The sequence below is a fragment of the Corythoichthys intestinalis genome, chromosome 16 (assembly GCF_030265065.1).
Source record: "Corythoichthys intestinalis isolate RoL2023-P3 chromosome 16, ASM3026506v1, whole genome shotgun sequence".
NCBI lineage: Eukaryota > Metazoa > Chordata > Actinopteri > Syngnathiformes > Syngnathidae > Corythoichthys > Corythoichthys intestinalis.
This window is the reverse complement of record NC_080410.1, coordinates 37370632-37382266: the sequence shown is the minus strand read 5'-3', so window position 1 is coordinate 37382266 and position 11635 is coordinate 37370632. Positions and strand designations below refer to the sequence as shown.

General features: G+C 39.9%; 1 protein-coding gene across 1 annotated transcript in view; it reads right to left on the bottom strand.

The window, feature by feature from the left end:
- Positions 1-1859: 1859 nt before the first annotated feature.
- usp31 (ubiquitin specific peptidase 31) overlaps positions 1860-11635 on the bottom strand; it is a 29763-nt gene continuing 19987 nt past the window's right edge. Inside the window, exon 16 of the mRNA XM_057860723.1 lies at positions 1860-10314. Coding sequence (XP_057716706.1) covers positions 8897-10314 — 1418 coding nt within the window. The 3' untranslated portion in view covers positions 1860-8896. The remainder of the gene's footprint in view (positions 10315-11635) is intronic.

Here is an 11635-nt window from a genome sequence, read left to right as displayed (position 1 = left end):
CAGAATGATTTTTCTGCAGCCGTTTGGCTGGCGTGATGCAAAAAATAAAAGTATTAATCCGCAAAATCAGCTGAATCCTTCGTCCTCATACACAACAGTACACTGTAGCGTGAAGAGGACGTCTTCTACCGTACACGTCACAGCGCCCTCCTCCTCAATGCGAGACCGAAGCCGGAAGTCACTCATTTTCCTGGCGCGGGATTCAAAAAACTAAATAAATATAGCGATCGCTTCCACACACATCCAAGCGGTCCATATCATTCAGGAGCATAAAATACCGCGTGTATTATGAAATAAACATGCTTTTTCGTGTCACAAGCACTTTAAGGGACTTGAGTTGTATGTAATGAGAACGTCCAGAAAGGTAGGGTGAGAACCAGTTCAACGGGGTGTTGGTGATGCCAATAGTGGATAGACGAATAAACTCTTTTCCTCAGTTAGAGCATTGAAAATGGGTCGTGACTGGGTATTCCAACACGACAATGGCCCGAAGCCATAACCAAGGAGTGGCTTCGTTAAAAGCATATCAAGGTTCTGGAGGGGCCTAGCCAGGTTCCAGAGCCTAAACCCAATTAAAAAACTATAAATGACAGTCCGGAAACCTGATTAATCTATCGAAGATCTGTGTGAACAGTGGTGCAAAACCCCTGCTGCAGTCTGTGCAAACCTGGTGAAAAGTTACAGAAAACGTTTAACCTCTGTAATTGTACACAAAGGCTACTGTACCAAATATTGACATAGATTTTCTCAGGTGTTCAAATACTTATTTGCAGAAGTATAATACAAACATGTTGTTAAAAAAATCATACACTGTGATTTCTGATTTTTTTTTTTTTTTTTTTAAACAAGCACCTACTATGAAAATTTCAAACCGGCCCATCATTTCTAAGTGGGAGAACTTGCAAAATTTCAGGCTGTTCGAATACTTATTTTTGAAATTGAAATAGAATTGAAATTTGAAATTGTCGAATAAAGTCAAGAACTATGACGAATCTCCAACTAGCTGAATATTTAATACGCAATCGAAGTGCTGCAGCCAAGTGTTGATAAATGGCTCTTGCGTAATTGATGTGAATATGGGAGCAAATACAGGGTGCTCATTAAGAGGCATTACACTGACGCTGAACAGTAAAGACGCACAACCCAGCCAGGCCCTTGTATTGTATTGTTGCAATAAATAACACTTTACCTATTTGACAAGCCTCATCAAATTTTTATTCTTCCTTTTATACAAGGTAGCGAGCGTGGGGCAGTAATAATGCAAACATTTATGCACTTACAAGCTCCTCCTGTCACAAACGCTCCTTTTAAAGGATTCACTGGGAAATAAAAACGGCCGGCGTGATGAATTGTTGCTCTCACACTGGTGACACACTGTGAGGATGACAAACACACAAGGTCTTGTTATCCCAAACTCATGATGAACGGTCTAAAAATAAGGTGTATTTGAAGCTGTCTATTTAGTTGTTGCGTTTGTTTTATGAATCTTTCAGGGGAATGAATCGAATTTCATTGACATTTTTAAACTACATAATTTTACAGTGACTTTAAATTAACAAAACTTTGGTCTTTGACTTTTTGGGTCACCTGGGCCTACTACTCTACTGTTTAAATGTTGTCATATTGAAATTGTTTTTTTTTAAAATTCTCCCAGAATCTAAGTGAATAGCACAAATGTAATCGTGCTGGGTTCATAATGTATATACTGTACAGTATTCTTATGTTTGCAAGTCTATTTTCACAATGTGATCATGGAGCCACTGTGGAAAGCAGCGCCCCCTGGTGTGAATAAACAAAAACTGATTCATATAAAATGACGTAATTTTCAATCTTTTCAAAATTTTATTTGACGTAGGTAAACCAGCAACATGTACACTTGTTCGGTTGAAGAAATCTTTAAAAATTAAAAAAATGAAAAAAGTGCATACATGATAAACAAGAAAAATAAATTAACAGAAAAGCTGGGTAATGATTAAAATGACATTGTTTTTTTTAATGTATACGAAAGCATAAACATTTAAAAACAATGAAAAACAGCCTCAGTAAACTTGTCATGTTTTTCATAGATTTATTGCAGATTGTAGGGCTGTACCTAAACTAAAAAAAAAATTAAAAAATTGAAAAAATTATTTCCAGTCATAAGTACAACCTGGCCACATGATGTGCTTTCATTTAGCATTGTAGTGTCATTAATTAATAGGTCTATCAAGAAAATAAAAAAGTGAACATTGAAAATATCCAGTTGAATTGGGAGACATTCACTTTTACAGCTCCTTATTTTCTTCATAAGGCTTCTTAAAAACATTCAGTACATTTCATACTCTTCCAAGACTTTCTATATATAATATACATTATATAAGCACTGCAAGTTTAAATAACATTTATCGTTCTGAATTTGTGAATATATTACCAGCATGTATTTTTGTCATTTGGTGTGTGAAATATGATCATCCCGCCATCATTTCCTCACAGTCGAATGTCATACTATAGTATAAAACTAGAAATGTTTGATCGTTATTGCATTTTGCTACTATTACTACTGAGCTAGTTAGTCGTCACAACACATTTACAAACAATGCTCTTGCTCTTGAAGGGGGTAAACATTTTGAAAAACAAACATGACAGCTGTAGTGTTGAGCATTGCTGGTGTACAACTGTAAATATAGTTGTTTTTTTTAAGTGGAAGTGAACAAAGTAAACAGTGGTGATCTTGAAAGATGTGCAAAAAAAGCTGTGTGATATTGAGGGACATGCTCTAGCACTAGAGACTTGCATAGTTTATGACAAGCATGCTAATTACTGTACATGCGTCCCTTCACAAGGTGACTATTACTACTACTCCTAAGCGACATGATGCTACTTTAAGACGACGGGAAGACGGGTTTATTGCGTTTTTTTTCCAAAGAGGAAGAGCCTCTTAAATAGGTCAAATGCGGCTGCTTGATATGAGATGGACACACGTCACAGTGTAGAGGTTAACATAGAGGCAAAAGGCGGCCTGTTACAAGTTGTTACTAGTCATACCAATCTTAAATCATTTAAAAAAAATATATATTTCGCTTATTACCGTATTGGCCCGAATATAAGGCGGCCCTGATTATAAGATGACCCCCTCTTTTTCAAGACTCAAGTTTTAAAAAAAGACTTTTTGAACACCAAATTAATTTTTATACATAAAATAATTTCAGTACATCTGAAACAAATGATTATAACAATATATTTGAGAGAAAAAGCATGTTATTTTGCCTCATTCAAATCTTAATATCTAAACATTTAATTATGTAAACTAAAGTGCAATCACATTCGTAAATGAATGACTTCTGGTTTTTGAAATGGAAATAAACCAATCTATTGTGATAAAACAACAAAATTGCAATAACTGCATTAACCATCAAAGTGAAGTCTAATTGTAATTGTAGTATTGAAACAAATCTGAATAAGGAAAAACAATAAAAATAATGCAAACTGGTTAAACTTGAGAGTAGCTGAGATCTGTCATGACCAGGGGTCGCGTTAACCGAATATTTTCCGTCGTTGACCGGTTTTTTAAAACGGTGATGGAAAAAACTGAAGTCCATCTGTCATTTTGACAGGTTGCAATTCACACCCCAGACCACAGGGCGGCGAGTGAGCATATTAATTAGCTATTGTCTCTCTTGATGCATGACGTCGTTGGCCTTACTCGGAAAAATGTCAAGGCAACCGAGTGTCCGAAGTTTCTTCAAAAAGCCCCAAAACGACGATGGTGTTGATAAAAGAGGTGGAAAAAAGAGGGACTGATGCAGTAGAGGATGAAGGACAGCCTCTGCAGCAATCCCACTTGAGACATTTGATTATGCACAAGCGGGCACGCAGTAGCGTATCGCACGCAGGCTATTTTTAGACCGTGACGTCGCATCGTAAATCGGAAGTAAAGCCGAAGTGGGACATTATAGACCCACTCTCGCATAGACCCAACGTAAAAAGTGCTACTTTTCTCCAGTAATCTTTCAAAAACGAACATACCGATCACGCATTGCTTTTTTGGAACTTGTAGAAACGACTCTAGACATTACGACACATGAAGGATGTTTTCTTCATACGTTTCCGGAACCAAAAACTAGGGAGGAAAAAAATGTGAAGACCGAATCAACTTGCGCGGACTTTAACACCAGCTCGGCGAATCCATTCACGTTTCATATGCAGTAAACATTATGTTGGGTTGGCATGGTCTTTCAGAGGACAAAGAGGTAAGCCATTTTTATATTTTTAACTTTTTTTTAGCGTAACGTTGTGCCGTACTGCTTCTGTCTGACAATGAATGACCTGAAAAGAATTACAATGGTATTTGACTGCCACTGTTACCATTTCTGTTATATATATAAAAAAAACAACTTTAGAAAGGAAGAAGTGTAAATAAATTATAGGATTAAGATATGTTATCAATGAAAAAATTACAAGTGTTCGTTGGCTGTCACTGAGTAGCATTTGCGATCGCTACACAAAGCTAACTAAATTACGGTAGAAGAACGGTTAGAGACGTAGGACAACCAGAGGATATATAAGAAAGACAGGGCTGATGGTAAAGGATAGCTTGTTGAAACAGGAGAATGTCATTCTCAGTCGCGTCGATAAAAAAGCTAAAGCTATGCTTAGGTCGGCTCGTTTTTTTCGTCTTTTTCAACCTTCGACACTAAAGCCATCTCTTTAACTGAACATTTTTAGGCGGAGAAAAAGTTACATATTCATCTGCTTGATGTGTGATGGCACGGTGTGGATTCTATGTTAAGCTTGTTCGGACAGAATATTAATTAAAAATGAATGAAAACTAAATAGTAGTGAATATGTCATTATTATCATTTTAAAAATTTAAGTGACGGGTAAAAATAGATTATGACCGGATTTTTATGACCCTGTCAGTCAAAATGACAGACAACGAAAAAGTCTAGCGCAACCTCTGCTCATGACAGAACATCGCTTCAATGATATCTGGCACCATCTACCGTCATGAATGGGTATAATGTCTAGATCGCGAATATAAGAAAACCCCCACTTTTTCAGTCTTATTTCAATGCAAAAAACCCCGTCTTATATTCGGGCCAATACTGTAGTTGTTTTCTCCACAGCGGGTGAATAGGCAATAGTTAATCCATTATCAAATTAATCGTCAATCAGTCAGCGTTTGTGATTTCTCAGTTACAATTTTGGAAATCTGTACACGTGTACCAGAGATGGGTAGAGTAGCCAAATTTTTTATTGAAGTAAGAGTAGCGCTACTTCAAAATATCACTCAGGTAATGAGTAACAGTGATTTTTTTTTTGTTTTAAACAATGGTATTTTTTTTTTCTCAGCACATCATCATCTATATGAACTGTTATTATTATACTGTTCCATAACCTATTACATGACCATATTGGGCCAAAAAAAATGAACAATAATCTTTAAAATCAAACTAGAAAATGAAACATTACCCGTCCAAAGTGCAAGCCTGCCCTCTAGTGAAGAAAAAAAAACATTTCCTACCATGAATTGAAAACATCTGTGTCAAATAAATCGGCTGCCAAATAAAAACTTCCGAGAAAGTTTCAAACAAATCTGCGCTTTTGAGTAATGTTGACTATGTCATATAGTTTGATTTTTACTTCTTTAAAGACGCCACGTGATTGAACAGGCCGGCCTAATTATATTATTGTTATGTCTTATTGGTATAATGGAGTCATGTGATTATTGCTGCGACATCTCAATTGGTGAAACGGGTAGAGCCACTGTTGGCATCTCTGGCAAAAATAAAGTCAATATGTAGAATAAATAGGAAAAATCTAGTGCTGCAACGATTAACCGATTAACTGGAGTATTCGATAAGAAAAAAAAGTATTCAAATTAAATTTTGCTGCCTCGAGTAATCGTTTAATTAGTGACGTTGTAATGGTTTGTTTTGAAAGTGTTTGCATTTAGTTTTATTGATTTGGGTGGACACACTGTCCTCTAGTCTGCCTCATTTCACATGGCTGAATCCAGCTGCCCCATGTTAAGACCAGCATAAGCTAAGTTTTTGTTCAAGCTAATGTTTTTTTTTTTTTTTTTTTAATGAATTCGTAATTTAGTTTGAAGGTATATTTAGCTATCCATTTTTTGTGGGAATATGTGTTTGAACTATTTAAGAGCATTGTTTAAAAAAAAAAAAAAAAAAAAACGGTGGCATTTTACAGCATTTCAATTAGCGGACTTTTGCTATGTAAGTGAGCCAATTGTTCTTTTCTTTTGTTGTACATACGTATATCCTCATTTATTTATTTTTTTTATACCGTTTGAGGCTAAGGTGAGGTATTTTCATTTTTTTATGTTCCTTATCCGATTACTCGATTATTCGAACTAGTTCATCGATTAATCGACTACTAAAATAATCGATAGCTGCAGGCTTTGAAAAATGTAATGACTAGTATCGCCCAGAGTAGCGGAGTAAGAGTAGCGTTTCATGTTCACAAATCTAAAATAAAATTAAAAAGTGTGGGGTGGAAAAACTACACTTAAAAGTAAAATTTTCTCAAATATTTACTCAAGTAAATGTAACGGAGGTTGCTACCCACCTCTGGTGTGTACGCAGATTTGTGTAGACTTTTACACACTGGACTGTCAAATTCAAAACAAAAAACACTTGCTCTATCAAGAAAATGCATCAGAATGAGGATATTAAGGTTTCGTACATTGTTAATTCTCAGATTAGAAAATACATGTTATTACTATAAAAGCATTTTTAGGCAGAAAAAGTATGCAGAGGTTACAAGTTAGGTTAGACGCTGACAAATGGGTTCTACTGAGTTTTGCTTTGAAATCAGTCAGAATGGAGCAGCACCGCGGGGTGAGGGATGTCATGTCACGTGACATGGATGTACCCTTTTATTCTAGTCGCTAGGCTAAGACATGAAACCACATGATGCTGAGAAGACGCATGAAAAGGTTACATTGTTAAAGTTTCTAGTGTTGTCTCTACATGAGTTATTGGAAGAGAGGAAACTAGTCATCTACTCAAAGTGCAGAACAATACAACATTCCTACTCAGTGATGCATACAGTAGTAGACTAGTTATGAGTTTGCGTTACTAGTGTTGAAAAGGCGCTTGATAACATTTCCATTTTTTCTTTTGGAAAGCCATTAAAATCAAGAGTTCATAACATACACTGTACCTCCTATACAGACATATTTATAGCTAATATTTAAATATTTTCTATTTTTAAAAGGTCATCATTCCAAAATGTTTTAAAAAAAAAAGTTCATATAAAAAACATTTCAACAAAAATATTTTTAAAATATCTGAAAATTCTTGAACAAATCTGACTCTAGCTACGATGGATGTTGGATATGTTGGTCATGATGAAGCCACTTTTTCTCCATAGCTTTGTTAGATCAAATTCAGTAGTGCTGAAATTATTTTTAAACAAATCTGTAGCTATGAAACACTTTTTGCGGGTGTTGCTAACTTTGTATGTGGAATCTACTGCAGATTACATTATCGCGATATCATAAAAGAAAAGTTGAAGTCCATAATTCAATTAAAATATAGTCTTAGGCTGGATCCAAACTGCATGTTTCAAGTGAGTTGTCAAGTGGCTCAAATGTGATAAGCGCGCCACAATCAACCATAACCTTACAAATGTGGGTTAAAAAAACTGATATGTATCAAATATCTGCCTATATGAATGCAGCATAAACACCCAAATTGGATGTCCCCTACCCTGACTTGTCAATAAAATACACCGATTGATGTACAGTGATACCTCAGCTCACGAACATAATTGGTTCCCAGAAAGTGTGTGTAAGGCGAAAAGTTCGTCTTCCGAACATTTATTTCCCATAAGAAACCATTAAAATGAGAATAATCCGTTCCCAGGTCCCATAAAACATAATTTTCTACTAAATAAGCCTTAAAACTACACAAAAATATACCTTATTTTATGTATAATAAATGTGCTATTGTATTATAATTAAAGAAATAAACTGTACTGTATAATAAAGTCGTTTTATTTACCTTTGTGATGGTAGTTGATGGCTTGATGGAATGGAGTGGGAGGAGGAGGGAGGGAGGGAGTTACTGTTTGGAAGGAGAGTGTTACAGGCAAAGTGCGCAGTTAGCGTAGACTCCACTGCTGTGCCCCCCACATGCTTTTGGTTGTTAATAAAAGTGCCCACAAAAAGCCATCCGACGCCTCTGGGTGTTTGTATGCACGCCGCCACCTTTCTGGAGAGGAAATCGGGCGAACCGAAGACAACCGACGACAACGAGCCAACGTGACTCGCCGGTCCACTTGTCACTATACGGTGGGAAGCTGAAAGCACCGCCAATTACCAGTCGAGGGCGAATTGGTAACACGAGTCACCTTCCATAAGGACTCTAGGTAACTCTTTTTCGGTCCCATAATAGCAAAAGTACACTCAATATGGTCCAAAATGTCTATCAAACACAAACCAGGTCCGCACTCAACGAAAGTGAGGGGATGAACTGGGACGCCGTGAGCGTGCGTCAGCTTCTCGTGGCGCTTTTCGACCGCGTGAATTGGTTCGTCCGCCGAAAACTAGTTCGTCAGCAGAGACTATATGCTCGCGAATTTAATGTTCTTGAGGCGAAAAGTTTGTGAGCTTAAGCGTTCGTGAGCTGAGGTATCACTGTATATACATCCGATTCTGTCCCAAAAAATACATACACTGGTTTAAAAACAAAAAAACGGTCAAATTAGACACACAAGCAAAATAGTTTTTGACAGTTGCCTGTTGGGCACATGAACTTGCAGTGTAAATCCAGCCTGTTTTTCCCCGTGAGTTAGCATGTACAGTTTGAATAATTATCGCTATGTGTAAAGGTAGTAGGCACAAAGAATGTACAGTAGCTGCATTCAGAAAGAAGTACGTACGTTAACCTTGTCACTGAGGCCGCCGGGTGGCTCGCGCGGGCGATTGCGTGCCTAGCGACAGTTTCCGGGAAGACGTCTTCTTTTCGAGGGGCTTCTTCCCGTTAGCGGGAGACTTGAGACTCACGTCGGCCGAGGAAGATTTTGACTTACCGACGTGCAGCAGGGATCGACCGAGTGGGCCCGAAGGCTTGAGGGGTTCCGATTTTGTAGTTTCAGCATTCGGCGGAAGAGCCGGGGCGTCCGATGCTGTTTCATGTTCAACGCCAGCATCCTTGACCTGTCCGTTCTGCTTGCACGTCCTCTCCGAGGCCTTTTTGAAGAGCAGCGTGCTCTTCCCCAAGTCAGCCGACCGGCGGCTTTCCCGTTGTCGCAGGGCACTCTTGAAAAAGGACAAGCCTTTCTCCTCCGACTTGCTGCTTCGCTGCAGGTCTCTGGAGGACACACTGGGCGAGCGCAAGCTGGTGACGGAGGAGCTGCTGCTGGAGCTGCGTACTGACCTTGGCTCGGGCCGGCTGCCGTCCGCTGCCTTGTGGAAAGAAGAGCGTGCCGTGACGCTTTCTCGCTGCATGCTGACCACAGAATCCCGACTGTAGCTCCTCTCGACCAGACGCTTGCGGCTGTTCTCTGAGTTTTTCTCAGGAACACCAGGGTTCTTCTTAGTTGTTGAGGAAGGCGACGCTGACGATTGAGGTGTGGAGCGCAAGCAGAGCCGATGTTGCGGCGTGGACTGAGGCTGGAGCGACTCCTTGGTTTTGGAGGGGGTCCCGCTGGGTGTAGAGGGGCTTTTCTTGTCGCTCTTATCTTTAGCGGTGGTCACCTTTTTACCTTTCACAGGTGTGCTTGTGGGCGTCTCCGAAGGCGAAGGTTTTTGGGTGGAGCATAGGCGCTTCTTAGAAGTTTTTCCTGGCTCCACTTTGGTGGTTTTGGTGGCGCCAGCGCTTTCCGCCTTGGAGACAAAACTGCCAGTGCTGCTCTTACGCTTCTGCTCCTTGGCAGGGGCATTTTGAATATTTTGGTCTATCGCTGTAATCTGGTTGTTGTTTTCCGTCGTCTTCTCCACAGGCGTAGGAGCACGGCAATACATCATGTCCAGAAATCTTTTGTTATTCTCTTGCTCGCTGTAGTTGGTTTCCACCGCGGACAGTGGCGTCCTAGCACCGAAGTAGCGTTCGTGTCGGCTGTAGCTGCCAAAACAGGAAGTGGACACACGGTCGTCGCAAGCCTCGCCGATCCTCTCCAGAGGCGGAGAGCAACGCGAGTCCAGGGAGAAACGAGAGGGCGAGTTGGGGCGCATTTGAAGCTTGGCTGCAAGCGACCACGAGGGCTTGATACTGCTGTCGCTGAAGGCCAACGGGCTGGCAATTGACGATCTGGAAGTCACGCTCTGACGTTGGATGCTCCTCACGAAGGGTCGCACGGAGAAACCACCTTCAAAACAAAGAGATATTTATGAAAGACAACTCATGCTAGTGTTACGAAGAAAACTGTTACATATTCCATTTCCTCGCTCTATGTGCGAGTTCACGTATCGGCTTATAAAATTTGTTTTGCTATTTACAGCACAATGCATAGCAGTTCCCAATATACAGTGGGGCAAATAAGTATTTAGCCAACCACTTATTGTCCAAGTTCTCCCACTTGAAAATATTAGAGAGGCCTGTAATTGTCAGCAGAGAGACAGAATGTGGGAAAAAAACAGAAAATCTCATTTTTTGATTTTTAAAGAATTTATTTGCAAATCATGATGGAAAATAAGTATTTGGTCAATAACAAAAGTTGATCTCAATACTTTGTTATGTACCCTTTGTTGGCAATAACGGAGGCCAAACGTTTTCTGTAACTCTTCATAAGCTTCATAAGCTCACACTGTTGCTGGTATTTTGGCCCATTCCTCCATGCAGATCTCCTCTAGAGCAGTGATGTTTTGGGGCTGTCGTTGCAACACGGTCTTTCAACTCTCTTCTCCCCCTGTGGCGTCAAAATGATAACAAGAACGGGGAGCAAAAATCCCAGAACCACACGGGGGGACCTAGTGAATGACTTACAGAGAGCTGGGACCACAGTAACAAAGGCTACTATCAGTAACACAATGCGCCACCAGGGACTCAAATCCTGCACTGCCAGAAATGTCCCCCTGCTGAAGAAAGTACACGTCCAGGCCCGTCTGCAGGTCGCTAGAGAGCATTTGGATGATCCAGAAGAGGACTGGGAGAATGTGTTATGGTCAGATGAAACCAAAATAGAACTTTTTGGTAGAAACTCAGGTTCTCGTGTTTGGAGGAAAAAGAATACTGAATTGCACCATACCCACTGTGAAGCATTGGGGTGGAAACATCATGCTTTGGGGCTGTTTTTCTGCAAAGGGACCAGGAAGACTGATTTGTGTAAAGGAAAGAATGAATGGGGCCATGTATCGAGAGATTTTGAGTGAAAATCTCCTTCCATCAGCAAGGGCATTGAAGATGAGATGTGGCTGGGTCTTTCAGCATGACAATGATCCCAAACACACAGCCAGGACAACAAAGGAGTGGCTTCGTAAGAAGCATTTTAAGGTCCTGGAGTGGCTAGCCAGTTTCCAGATCTCACCCCATAGAAAATCTGTGGATGAAGTTGAAAGTCCGTGTTGCCCAACGACAGCCCCAAAACATCACTGCTCTAGAGGAGATCTGCATGGAGGAATGGGCCAAAATACCGGCAACAGTGTGTGAAAAGCTTGTGAAGAGTTACAGAAAACGTTTGGCCTCTGTTA